Consider the following 14,527-nt stretch of genomic DNA (forward strand, 5'->3'; position numbering starts at 1 on the left):
TAATGTTTCCACGCCCTCTTCGCGAAGATGGTGACGTCCATGAGAGGCATCTTCTTCCAGCAGGACGAAGTCATATGATGAAAAAGGCAACGACTGTATCGTAGATTCAAAAAGATACGTGCGAGCATTGAAAATGAGACCCGTGAAGGTGTTGTATCCTGATAGTGAGAGGACATTTCAAACATCGAAAAAAATGTCAGATCAAATCGGCACAAGCAGTCTGACAGTTGTGTCCAAAATGAAGGAGTCCACTGTCAACGACCATTTAAAAAATTAGACCACTGATCGTGTTTTCAGCAAGTCATGGAGTGCCAGAAATGGCAAAGCATCCTCCTCGCCGGGAACATACAACCAATCTGAAGGACCAACTAGGTGGCCTCAAATTCGAAAGGACCGTCCCTGGTGACAAAAGATTGGCGTAAGTATCTGTGCATGTTGGCTATCGACCCTGTTAGATAATTGAGTGAATATGTCCGCTTTCATTATAGTGGCTAGTAGAGGTTTAGTAACTACGGTCTGTGATGTATGTTTGCATGTAGACTTTGTATGAAGTCAAGATACATAGCCTGCTATCTGGACTGAACATCAACTATCTTCTCGCCATCTCCCATGAGGGTGGTGAGTGTGACTCGCTCCATGACGTTTCGGGAGCACCAGTTTAAGATCCCGCTGGGGGGTTGCTGGTGCCAACCCCCAGATGGTGTTCTTCAGTTCTGTGTACACACTTTGTGAGCTCCCCTTGGATAAACTGAAGAGGGCCACTCTGGTTAAAGTCACGTTTGAGGAATATCAAGATCTACCCTAGGGTGTATGATTTAAAACATTTTTTTTGTTCAAATTGTACCCCTTTTTTCTCCCCAATTTCGTAGTGTCCAATTGTTGTAGTAGCTACTATCTTGTCTCATCACTACAACTCCCGTACGGGCTCGGGAGAGACGATACACAACCCAACCTAGCCGCACTGCTTCGTAACACACAGCGCGCATCCAACCCGGAAGCCAGCCACCCCAATGTGTCGGAGGAAACACTGTGCACCTGGCAACCTTGGTTAGCGCGCACTGCGCCCGGCCCGCCACAGGAGTCGCTGGTGTGCGATGCGACAAGGACATCCCTACCGACCAAGCCCTCCCTATCCCAGACGACGCTAGGCCAATTGGACCTCCCGGTCACGGCCAGTTACGACAGAGCCTGGGCGCGAACCCAGGGTCTCTGATGGCACAGCTGGGGCTGCAGTACAGCTCCCTTGACCACTGCGCCACCTGGGATGCCCAATTTGATGTTATGATTTTGAAGTTGTTCTATACTCTACAGTATATTGACAATACTTTCCCCTTGTAGCCATATTTTCTCAGCCAGACCCATCCTGGCTGACATTCCCTCAGGACCAGCGTGGTCAATCTGTGTCACTGTCCCTGATCTGTGACAACGTGCAGGAACCTGGGCACCATCCTGCCACAATGTCCTGCTCACCAAGGGTATGTCATGATGATAAACTGGGGATGGGCATAATCCAATTTATAGAAATGTTACACCCTATTCAAGTCAATGATGCCATATTGGGTGGACTGGTGGCCATTTTGAGTGTACCCATAGGAGCTGATAGTGAGGAATTAGTGTGTGAACTTGTGCACTACTCTGGATGGTTCTTTCACTAAGTATCTTGTGTAGGTCTCTTTTCACAGGCTGTGTGGACGCTTGGGAACCTAAGGTGCTGCGAGCAGTGATTGGTGCCCATTTCCGCCTTCCCCAGCTTGGACTGGGACGACATTCAAAACCAGCTGCCAAAGTCTGACAGTCCACGTAGCAGACAACTGCAGCGGCTATGAGAGAGAAATAGCTGAGAACATGGAAGCAAACCAGTCCAACAAACCTTCAAAGGCAGGGGACTTTGGATGGATGAGTAGCAGGCCTAATTGTAAAGACATGCACTATGAGGAATATCAGATTCCAAGAGCGGCGACCAAGTTGTACCATGAAGGCTGGGCTCAGGGGAACACAGGCCATGTGATTGGTGGAGAAACTCATGGACTGAGTCTGGAAGCTGTCCAATTGGTTGAGAGAACTGCCGGTCCAAGACTGTTCATCCCTGTGGTCCCTGGAGTGGACGGTCTCAACTCAGCCAGCATGCTCCTGTTTGAAGGCAGCTGTTAAACATAATGGAGACGTCTTGGAGGAAAGCTTAATCTAAAGTGCAATTTCCATGATTTTCCTGGAAGCCATTTTGAGTGTAACAGACATGTTATTCCTGGTGTCACTTTTTCCATGCATACATTCTAGACTGCACAACACCTCTTCACTGTACCTCATGTCAGACTGACTCATATGGATGGATTTCATTTCCATATTCAACTCGGCTAATAAAAGTGAAATAAAACCAGCGTTTGGCTGAAAATGACAATTACCACGATGTGAAATGTGTTCTTTCCGGTCTGCCTATTTACTCAATTATATCTTCCAATTCCTGCCAGTGTGGCTTTGTAAGCTTCACTTACACTCCACACAGTTTCCTACTATATTTCCTGCCAGTTATGACTAAACTGCTGCCATTCAAGATGACTGCTTAATCTCTATACTGGACATGTGCATGTCTGTTTAGCAAGGGAAATAACCTGTCAATTAACAACTTCACTGATGGGCATATGAAAGCAATTATCATAGTAACCACAGTGGCACCTGAAGCAATTTGGGAACATTTACTGTAGGCAAGGAAGTTGTAGGGTAAAAAACAACTTCATTGAAAGGTGTGAAATACTTGGTTGTATACAAAGTCTGACATCAAGACAAATTGTACTTTAAAAAATAAATATATAAATGGAAACTAAATTTAGGTCATGATGCATTATAAATAATGGGACACATGTAGGTAATACTGTAAAATACATTTTCTCAATGGAATAAAACTGCTTGACCAAGTGAATGAGAACTGGCCTCATGGATAGAGGAAGTTGCCAGACAGTTGTGCTTAACAGTGAATTTTAATGGCTGTGAAGTTATGACTAAAGACAACCAGGGAGTGACAGAAAATGTGAATTAATACTTCACTTAGTTGCTAAGATGGATTTTAAATGCCATTTTTGTGCCTTCAAAAATATCTGGCCTTTTCAAGAGAGGATCTTCACAGAAAATCATCTTAAAATGTCATGGTGGTTGAGATGGAAACATAATTATGATAAGACTACTATCTCTCGTATCATGGAGAACATGACATGGTATTTGAAATACCATTCACAATACAAAACAAGCAAATACAGACAAAATGACCTTTTAAAACAGGGAAATCAGACATTGTTAGGTCTATACTGTATGCACAGCGGTCATACTATTCTGCAGCACCATTTAAAACAGAAGAACAATAACACCAGACGGAAGATCAGAACATTTTCTGCACTGCATACTTGTAAATTACAACTACAGAACATTTGTTGCAATCATTTTATTCTTTCCCAGCAATGAGGGTTCGGCAAAAGAAAGAGACATTGTGAAAATTCAAGTCCATTGGGTCAACATTGTGTGGATTTTTCTAGTATCAAGAAATGCCAATAATGAAACTGATCAAATAAGCTATTGGAGCCAAAAAGCAACAGAATGTCCATATTACTGTAGGGGCTTTAGTCAATGCAAGGCACCACAGGAGAAGACTCCATGAGAGAAAGACCTGTCTAAAAAAAGTTGATGTCAGTCAAAAGTGAGACCTTTGACAGAAAGGGGGAGACTGGAGAGGAGGCTGGCTGGTGGTGGTAGCCGGGAGTTCAGGGTTTGATGAAGGTGTGGGTTCAGTCCCATAAGTTTAGGTGTCCCCCCCAAATGGCACCCTATTCCCTATATAGTGCACTACTTTAGACCAGGACTATGGACCTTGGTCAAAAGCAGTGCACTATGCAGGGAATAGAGTGTCATTTGGGACAGTCTAGCCGTGCTCTCTAGATGGGCTCTGGTTTGAGCTTTTCAGCCAGAAAGTCTTGGACAAAGGTCTCCACCACGGCCGGTGTGATCTCCTCCACGTCCTTAACGTACTTGGCCCGGGCAGACATGTCCAGGATGGTGAGCAGGGGTGCTGCCTCTGGGAGGTTGGTGTAGTCACGCAGGGAGTCACTCATGTCATCCTGGGAACACAGACAGGTCAGTCATGATCATACAACAATCTTGTCTACCAGCCTGTCTATATACGGTAGCAATTGTGCCTGGGGAAGAAGTTGTATGACAAAGTGAAGTGGTGTGGCCTAGTTTACATATAATCAACAACACTTTATCCTGTGTGTCATGCAAAAGGAATTGCTAGATAATTGCTAACATCCTTATGACCGAATATAAAAACGTAATTGCTTTCTATTAGTTCTGACTTGATTTTGGTATTAAAAAACTGGGACACAAGATTAACTATGGCACTTAATATAACTCAATGGATTCACAACTGGAGGTGATAATGTCAATGTCTGCTTGAAGACTGGGGAGGTAGCTCTTCTTTCCTGCAGGCAGTGTTCACCACTAGCCAGGGCTCCGTCACGCACCCCACTGTGGGAGAGAGCTGGGGGGGGGCAGGAGGGGGTCCAACAACATCCATCCTTCAAAGCCTCACCCGCATACTACAAGGCTGGGAAGCTTCAGAGACACATCACAGCGTGTTTGGATAGTGTACGTGGGTGAGAAGGAGGGGGAGAGAGTGGTGTATTCCCTCATGTCCGGTGAGAAATAGTAAAAATGGGTGTGTGGTGGAGCTTTGACGACAGAGTTAGTGAGGACAGACTTATGTCACTGAATGCCTTTTTACAAGCCTTGTTCAGTCCCAGGCTTGATCTCACCTCTCACCCTTTTAACAACTGGGAATTACAGACAATCATAAGTCAGCAGGAATAACTCACTATAACACCACAGTAGACAGGAAGCGGCACCCCAGCCCACTCGGAGGGGCTATCAATTATTCCGAGAAAATAACATTCACTTTTTGGCAATACTTGCAACCGCATGTCATTTCAGTTAGTAATCTTAGAGGAAGCTTTTTCCCACTTCAACAAAGCTGCATTAGTTCCAGTCAGTCCAGACTTTTCTTCTAAATGTTAAAGAGGATTCCAAGTGTTGATTTGTGAAGTCACATTTCAGCTCTGTCATGCCAGATTAGTATATGACATCTTCTGAGATGGTCTCTCCCTTCCTCGTGACAGGATGAGCTGATTTCTACTCAACTAAGCCCTCTGGGTGAGAGAGACTTGGAAGAGATCAAAGAACAATTTCATATGGAAAATATTATTTAAAAATAGAGAAGTTACAGAACACGACCACAAGCTGTCGCTGTCGCAAAGGCTTGGCCCCGTCATTAAATCACAGCTTTTCACAAAATGTTTTTTTTCTTTTTTGGAGTAACGCTCCCATTATCTGGAAAAATGGCAGTAAAACAATTCAACCTAAATGGATTGAAAAGCACAATCAGCTCTCTGACCAGTTTGGCCACTTTGTTACCTAAAAAGGACAAGCATGTATGCCAACACAGTTTGTGACTTGTTGCAAAACTGCTAGCAGAACAGTTGAGTTATCCTGTGGCATGTAAGATCTGGAGAGCTCACTTCCCCTGAATCTCTACCATCTGATCTGGGAGCAGATGGTCTTAAACCTATTCAACTTCAGAAAAATATACAATGAAAGTAATTGCTACACTTATGAGGATGTTTAATGGATGATTCATGTAGCCACAAGCTACATTCCCAAGCTTGAGAAAATCTGTGACTCCTCACATCCCCCATAAAGTCTTCTCTTGCAAGCTCAGATTGAAGATACATCCTCGGCATTGCCTTCGAAAGGAACCACAGAAAGAGAAATCACAGGAGTCTCTCTGTTAGCATGGCCTCCCAGCCTCTTAGATATGAAGAGATGTAATCTCCATGGCTGTCTTCTTCTCTGTGGGAAGTCTTGCGTCTTCCTTTGTGTGGCTGCTAACCATGTGTAAACTGTTCTTCATGAGAAGCAACCAGTCCAGCTGTGCGAGTGATAAAGAGGCTGGCCCCCATCCTGGCTCTCCAGCCCAGCTCTGAATACAAAGACAAAGGGTATCTATGCTATGCTACGTATGGCCTGCAGTCACTGACTGCCGTGATAAGGCTCCCGTGTGCGTTTACCGTATGGAACCTCCTGCTGCACCATGTCAGGTTTATTCTGACCATTGTAGCACTGTGGCATTCCAAAGAGTAGACGACGTTCATCAGATAAGGACCTGCAAAGATAAGAAGCTCCCGTTGGCCAGACGGCTTGGAAAGCAGCCTACTGATTGGTCAGCTTGAGAGTCTCCAGGCGTTGTGAAATTCAGGATACAATCGGCATAGCGATATGACTGGCTGAACAACGGCCTATCAGTCTGTATCACTGGGAGATTCAGGCTGGAAACCCATAGTTACTGAGAATCACTGTATCAAAGGATAGGATATAGGCCGGCTCGACCCTGTATCTTTACATACTGTACATTGTAAAGCACTGTTAGACCTAATGAAGTGTTTTTATTCAATAAATAGTTATATTGTTGCTTTAAATGACAGGGATTTGCCTGTGAGGGTATTGCTTCTTGATAATTGATTGTTTCATTTCTTCTAACTGTTGAACTGTATTGCCAGTAAGAGACAGGAGATGAGTGTTTTCTAAAAACACCACACTGCTTGGACGTAAATAACTAGTGGAGAGGCCAACCTGTCTGGCTCACAACACACACAGTGTGACACAGGTCTCTGTGTCTACATGACCTTTGTACCCTGGGGTCAGGGAGGTTAGCAGGTGATACGGGCGGCAGACTAAACTATTGTCAGGATCTCCTATTCCTGGCTAAACCTGGGAAGATCAAGGCAAAGAAGACAACTATACCAAGTATCTCATAGTTAATAATATAGAAAACACTGTAGATATAAAAGACATAACATTTACAGTATTCGTCTTTATTGCAATCACAAATATCCATCAATCCCCATGAATTTTCCCCTGTGAATAGGGCATCTTCTTCATCTTCAGCCTCCAGTATTTATGCTGCAGTAGTTTATGTGTCGGGGGGCTAGGGTCAGTTTGTTATATCTGGAGTACTTCTCCTGTCTTATTCGGTGTCCTGTGTGAATTTAAGTATGCTCTCTCTAATTCTCTTTCTTTCTCTCTCAGAGGACCTGAGCCCAAGGACCATGCCTCAGGACTACCTGGCATGATGACTCCTTGCTGTCCCCAGTCCACCTGGCCGTGCTGCTGCTCCAGTTTCGACTGTTCTGCCTGCGGCTATGGAATCCTGACCTGTTCACCGGACGTGCTACCTGTCCCAGATCTATTATTTGACCATGCTGGTCATTTATGAACATTTGAACATCTTGGCCATGTTCTGTTATATTCTTCACCCGGCACAGCCAGAAGAGGACTGGCCACCCCTCATAGCCTGGTTCCTCTGTAGGTTTCTTCCTAGGTTCTGGCCTTTCTAGGGAGTTTTTCCTAGCCAACGTGCTTCAACACCTGTATTGCTTGCTGTTTGGGGTTTTAGGCTGGGTTTCTGTACAGCACTTTGAGATATCAGCTGATGTACGAAGGGCTATATAAATAAATTAGATCTTCTAATGGTACAACCGTAGGTTGCAAGTCAGTTTCTCTTAGCCTCTCTGTGACTGATCGGGTGAGGAGATCCCCTCTCATTTTCTTCAGGCCAGGCTCTCCATGTGGGGCTGCCAGCATTGTACTGTCTCACTGATTAAGTAAACCATCCCCAGCACAGCAGCTGGCAGACAGAGCCTAGTCTGACCACGTGCAGGCAGGCCTCACCCAGGCCAGGGCCCTGCGGGCTGCATGGGGGTCCATCCTGTAACCTCAGCCTCTGCCTGGCATAACAGAGAGCCCAATGGGTCCATGGCAGGGAGTGATATCTAACAGGGTATACACATTCGGTCTCCAAAATGTTACCTTATTCCCCATAGGGCCCCATATATGGAATAGGGTGCCATTTATAGGGAATAGGATGCCATTTGGGACTACCCCCAGTCTGGAACAGATAGAGTGCTAGTGAATTCAGATCCAGCTACATGTAACCCAGACGATGAGAAAACTGTACCTGCCTGTTATAGACTACCACAGACTGAACATTAACCTAGAAAGCAACACAGACCTTTTCAGCTGAGAAACAGATTCACTGATGTAACATTCATTAGAATGGGTGCAGTCCAGATGAACATAAATACCAATCAGTATGCAACAAATCCCCAAACAGGTGAAAAGGTAAAGAGAGAGGGTGTTAGTATGTCATCTTAACCCCAGTGTCTGTCTGTGTCCATAGCATTAAGGCTGACAGTGAGCAGAGTGGCCTCGGGCAGCCAGGCAGAGGGTAAGACAGGACAGAGAGGGAGCACCTGTGCAGCTCCCCATGGCTGAAACCTAAACCATCTGACATGGGACACCGTCCTGACCCCCCTGAGCTCTGAGCCGAGGAGTGAGGGAGGAGAGGGGGAGCTAGCTAATCTGGTAATTACGGCTGTCCCTGCTGCTAACTCCACAAGCTCTTGAAAGGATGAGAAGGAAAAACAAGAGATAACAAGAGTTAAGAAAACTCCATGTTCCCTCCTGCACTGAGGGCAGGCAAGTGGGTGGGCGGAAAGATCGAGGGAGAACAGCCATCAGACACACGGCCAGCTAAATTCTGGGCCATGGGCCTTGTGGTGTGCCTCACATAAAAGTGAAAGGGGGTTTCATCCCTCAGAAACAGCCCCTCTGACATTATACTGTAGCTTATGTCAGTTGGGGAGTAGTGGCATGTTCTCCACCGGAGGATTATGATATGTGATAACTAAAGCAGATGGAACATCATGCCAGAGCATAGCAACAAGCAAACACAGACACCCACAGTAGAGGAGATGTACAGTACACAAGACAGGAATGCAAAACAACTAAAATGCCAAAATATAAGACAGATTTCATCACATGTGAATATTCTCATCTAGGTCAGCTGGAGGTGTTTGTGTGTGTGTGTCCATTATCTTACCTCTCCAGCCACGAAGAAGAGCAGTGGTGTCTCCTCCTCCTTGGCTTTGTACTTAGCCATGATCTTCTCTGCGATTGGCTGGATCAGCTCCTTCGCCGGCTCCAGCTCTCCCTCCTCCTCCGTATCTAAACAAGAGAGAAACACAGGTGTCAAAAGTATGAAAAGAGTCAAAAGAGGAAAGGTTGAGAGAACGTGTGAGAGAAGAAGAGGAGAGAACTTGGCGTGAAGGCATGAAGACTAGAGAGAGGACAGGAAGAATAGAGAAAGAAGGTAAATGAGCAGAGAACAGGAGGAGGAGAGGTCTGAGGGGGTGAGTGAATGAGGAGACAAAAGGAGGAGAGCAGATGGTCTGTGGCTGACCCCTTCGGATCTGATCTCAGGGCCTGAAATCATGAGGGCACCAGTTTGCACCCGGTCACTCCATTCTCACATTGCGGTCTTATTGTCTCGTCTGGCTTGATGGTTGCCCTGTCCACTTTGGCCTAAGCCACTTAGCAGAGGATGGCATCCATCTCTCGCACTGCTAACAAACAAATAGCCAGACAAACCATTGCCTTCGCTCCGCCCTACTCTTGCATGTTCACAGACTTAAAATAGCATGTGGCCGTACAACTGATCTGTTCACTTTTACTACATGCACAATGCTATTTAGAATGTAGAATACATAGTCTGAAGGATTGGTTTGGTAGAAACCAGCACTGAATGCTCCTCCAGTCACCCACAAAGAGCACGAGGTCGGGCCTCTCGTGGAGGTGCACGGTAGGGACTGACATTGAAATGTTCATCCACTTATCTACTCACCCACAAAGAGCACGAGGCAGGGCCCCTCGTGGAGCTGCACAGCGTTAGACTCGCTGAGCTCCAGTACGGGCCGGGGATGCCAGGGGAAGAGCCGACACTCTGGGTCATTCAGCACCTCCACACGGCCCTGTCGTGTGATCATGTGACCCTCCGCGTCCAGCAGAATAAGGGTGGGAATACCTGGGAGGGAGGAAGACAGAGGAGAGATAGGGCGTGAGAGAGAGGGGGAGGCAGGGTGGGAGAAAGAAAGAGAGAAATATGGAAATAGGGGGAGAGAACAATCCTGAACTGTAGATTTTCATTCTGCCACCTCCCCTCCTGTTCTTCCATGTTTTTCAGTTGCTCTCACCACATATGGCTGTATCTCTCACTGTTTATCTGTGTGGTATGGAGGAGCTTTTAATCCCTGAGGCTCTGACTGTCCTCTGCTCTCTGAACTCTCCAGTTCCCTCCCTCTCTCCATTCATCTCTTCTCAGACTCCCGCTCTCGCCCGACCCTTTTCTCTCCCACAGTCTTTCAGATTAGAATATCACTGTGTATTAACAGCCTTATCAGACACAGAGTGCACAGTGTGTGTTTGGCTGGGAGGAAGGGTGTGTGTGGTGATGAGTGGGGGCCAGTGTGAATAACAGGGGTTTGAATGGGGAAGAGGTAATGAGCCAGCACTTTGTCTACAACCACACTACTCCTCTCTACAGACAGAGAGACAGAGAGATGACCCTTACTCAGCGAGCAGAACAGTAGTAAACTTGATTACCAGCTCACATTCCTTCAGCTTCAGGGCTATTTGTTCACTGTTCCCTACCCAGCACAGTGCAGAGCTGGCTGCCATTAGGCCACTTCTCCACATCAACACATTATTAAGCCAGACCGCTAGTGTTTGATACTCACTCAGCATCATGTCCAGGAGGACTACAGTATATCAGTTCAGGAGGAGACATCAGAGACAGTGTTGTACCTTGTATTCCAAAGAGTCTGTTGAGTCGTGATCGTCGGGCCTCGTCTGAGTATGGGACTGCCAACCAAGGCATCTCACTGAAGTACTGCTGAAAGGACTCCTCCGACCTGCATTGTGGGGCAAACACAAAAACAACACTCAGTTCCACTGTCAACTCCATTTATTCAGTCAATAAGTGTGTGTGTGTGTGATATATATATGCGCGTGAGAGAGCGTGACAGAGAGACAATGTATACGCGTGTGTGAAGGGAATACCGGTCAGCGCTGACAAACACCATCTCAAAATGTTGACCCGATTCCTTCACAGTGCGATATGATTCCAAGAGCACACGGGTCAGACTGCGGCATGGAGGGCACTGCAGGGACAACACACACAGACACACTCAACAAGTTATGGCATTAGTTAAAGAATTACCTAAATTGATCAGTCTATATAAAACAGTATATAATGACATGGTGTTTTCTGACTCTCTCTCCTTACATCTCTGCAGTGCTTCACCCTCATTTTTTTATGCATTTATTTATTTCACCTTTATTTAAACCAGGTAGGCAAGTAGAGAACAAGTTCTCATTTACAATTGCGACCTGGCCAAGATAAAGCAAATCAGTTCGACATGAACAACACAGAGTTACACATGGAGTAAAAACAAACATACAGTCAATAATACAGTAGAAAAATGTGTCTATATACGATGTGAGCAAATGAGGTGAGATAAGGGAGGTAAAGGCAAAAAAAGGCCATGGTGGCAAAGTAAATACAATATAGCAAGTAAAAAAATATTTAAAAAACACTGGAATGGTAGATTTGTAGTGGAAGAATGTGCAAAGTAGAGATGGAAATAATGGGGGTGCAAAGGAGCAAAATAAAGAAAGAAAGAAAGAAAATAAATACAGTAGAGGAAGACGTAGTTGTTTGGGCTAAATTATAGATGGTCTATGTACAGGTGCAGTAATCTGTGAGCTGCTCTGACAGCCGGTGCTTAAAGCTAGTGAGGGAGATAAGTGTTTCCAGTTTCAGAGATTTTTGCAGTTCGTACCAGTCATTGGCAGCAGAGAACTGGAAGGAGAGGCGGCCAAAGTAAGAATTGGTTTTGGAGGTGACCAGAGAGATATACCTGCTGGAGCGCGTGCTACAGGTGGGTGCTGCTATGGTGACCAGCGAGGTGAGATAAGGGGGGACTTTACCTAGCAGGGTCTTGTAGTTGACCTGGAGCCAGTGGGTTTGGCGACGAGTATGAAGCGAGGGCCAGCCAACGAGTGTACAGGTCGCGGTGGTTAGTATATGGGGCTTTGGTGACAAAACGGATGGCACTGTGATAGACTGCATCCAATTTATTGAGTAGGGTATTGGAGGCTATTTTGTAAATGACGTCGCCGAAGTCGAGGATCGGAAGGATGGTCAGTTTTACAAGGGTATGTTTGACAGCATGAGTGAAGGAGGCTTTGTTGCGAAATAGGAAGCCCATTCTAGATTTAACTTTGGATTGGAGATGTTTGATGCGAGTCTGGAAGGAGAGTTTACAGTCTAACCAGACACCTAGGTATTTGTAGTTGTCCACATATTCTAAGACAGAACCGTCCAGAGTAGTGATGTTGGACGGGCGGGCAGGTAGCGATCGGTTGAAGAGCATGCATTTAGTTTTACTTGTATTTAAGAGCAATTGGAGGCCACAGAAGGAGTGTTGTATGGCATTGAAGCTCGTCTGGAGGATTGTTAACACAGTGTCCAAAGAAGGGCCAGAAGTATACAGAATGGTGTCGTCTGCGTAGAGGTGGATCAGAGACTCACCAGCAGCAAGAGCGACATTATTGATGTATACAGAGAAGAGAGTCGGTCCAAGAATTGAACCCTGTGGCACCCCCATAGAGACTGCCAGAGGCCCGGACAACAGGCCCTCCGATTTGACACACTGAACTCTATCAGAGAAATAGTTGGTGAACCAGGCGAGGCAATCATTTGAGAAACCAAATGATTGCCTCGCCTGGTTCACCAAATATTTTAACTAATGTTTCACCAGAAACCAGGACTAACATTTCCTTTTGTTTCCTGGCCCATTCAAATGTGAGAACCTAAGTACTCAGGATGGAACTCAGGATGGCCTTGGCTTGGAGGCATTTGTTGTTGTGAGTGAGTGTTTTGAGAATGGTCTCTGGTCTAGTGTGTGTGTGTTGTATTCCCTCCCTGTCTCTCCCTTACAGGATATGGGGCAGTAGAGTAGAGCAGTGTGTGTGTGTGTGTGTGTGTGTGTGTGTGTGTGTGTGTGTGACATTAAGGTGGTATCAGAGTGCCAGCAGAGGCAGAGCTGTGTCTGAATAAAACAAACCAGACCAGTCTCATCAATCTCCATTTCCTCCTTTTCTTTCTCAGCCTCAGTGAAACACACAGCTAGAGATGAGCGTGAAGTCAGTGAGGAACTGTGTCTACTCTATCCTGCCGAGGATCACTTCAGGTCCTTGGTAAAAAGTAATCCGCTGGCCATTTCACGCTTGTAACCATCTCCTAATGGAGGGTGGATTTACGCTGGTAAGACAGGGGAATGTAGCCTTAAAATAATGCACAAACCTATACGATAGCTACCTCAATTACCTCATACCCCTGCACATCGACATGGTACTGGTACTCCCTGTATATAGTCATGTAATTTTTACTCGTTATTCTTATTCACAGTGTTTGTCACTATTTCAATTTTTTTGTAGATTTAAAAAAAAAAAGTTTAAACTGCATCGTTGGAAAAGTAAGCATTTTACTGTTAGTCTACACCTGTTGTTTACAAAGAAGTGACAAATAAAAATGTACCAATTTGTATTGGTTTGGAAAGTGGACTAGTCTGAGTGTGTCATGGCTTGCTACTGGATTGTCTCTGGAGCTGAAGCCAGCACTGGCAGCTCATCATTGACACAAGCCTTTCATGAGTCACCAATTCACGACCTTCACACAGATGGGCAAGCCCAGCACTGATAGAGACAAACAATAGGTCTGAAGCCCACTGCCCACTTTAAAGGGCACTAGTAGGTGATGGCAGCAAGGAGTGGAATAACTAGCTACTGTAGTCCCAGACAACGGAAGTCCCCTAACTTCTCTGTCCATCCCCTGGCTACAGGCTGCTGCTCTCCCACTGCGCCCTGCCACCCTGCCCTGGCTTTCACGGATGCCTCTGTTTTAACAGGGATAAAGCTCATATCAGAGGACAGCTGGGTGCCTGAAAGGGAAAATTAGGCTCCCCCTCCCTGCCCCACTCCCTGTGCGTGTGTGTGTGTGTCTATGTGCCCCTCCCTGCCCCACTCCCTGTGCGTGTGTGTGTCTATGTGCCCCTCCCTGCCCCACTCCATGTGTGTGTGTGTGTGTGTGTGTGTGTCTCTATGTGCCCCTCCTGGCCCCCCACCACTCACCCAGTGTGCTGAGAAGTACACTCCCACATAGTGGCCCTCCAGGGAGCTGATGTCTGTCGTCTGCCTGTTGTTCCTGAGCAGAGGGCCGGCCACCACCTCCGCAAAGGGCTTGGGCCCCCAGGGGAACTCCAAGCCTGAGGAGGAGGACAGAGGGGAAGAGAGGGTAAGGGAGGGGGGAGGGTTTGGTGTTGGGGAGAAAGGATATTGAGAGCCAAGGGTCTGATTAGTGAACAGAGAAGAGTTTTTTCTATGTGTGACAAACTGCCCATTCAAAACCAGAGCACTCGCTCTCTCCACCCCCCTGGAACAGCTATTAGATATTAAATACATCAAATCAAATTTTATTGGTCACATACATGTGTTATTGCAGGTGTAGTGAAACACATTTGAATTATTTTTC

At 46.1% G+C, this 14,527-nt stretch overlaps 1 protein-coding gene and 1 pseudogene across 2 annotated transcripts in view; one reads left to right on the forward strand and one right to left on the reverse strand.

Annotated features, from left to right (window-relative positions):
* Positions 1–5: 5 nt before the first annotated feature.
* LOC112267097 lies at positions 6–2,401 on the forward strand (annotated as a pseudogene).
* Positions 2,402–2,679: 278 nt separating this feature from the next.
* LOC112267095 (nucleoredoxin) overlaps positions 2,680–14,527 on the reverse strand; it is a 61,655-nt gene continuing 49,807 nt past the window's right edge. For both annotated transcript variants that reach the window (XM_024445171.2, XM_024445172.2), the window contains exons 3-8: positions 14,128–14,261; positions 10,993–11,093; positions 10,738–10,844; positions 9,779–9,958; positions 8,978–9,102; positions 2,680–4,103 (exon numbers count right to left, since the gene is read on the reverse strand). In XM_024445171.2, coding sequence (XP_024300939.1) covers positions 3,921–4,103; positions 8,978–9,102; positions 9,779–9,958; positions 10,738–10,844; positions 10,993–11,093; positions 14,128–14,261 — 830 coding nt within the window. In that variant the 3' untranslated portion in view covers positions 2,680–3,920. The remainder of the gene's footprint in view (positions 4,104–8,977; positions 9,103–9,778; positions 9,959–10,737; positions 10,845–10,992; positions 11,094–14,127; positions 14,262–14,527) is intronic.

This window comes from Oncorhynchus tshawytscha, linkage group LG14 (genome assembly GCF_018296145.1).
Source record: "Oncorhynchus tshawytscha isolate Ot180627B linkage group LG14, Otsh_v2.0, whole genome shotgun sequence".
NCBI lineage: Eukaryota > Metazoa > Chordata > Actinopteri > Salmoniformes > Salmonidae > Oncorhynchus > Oncorhynchus tshawytscha.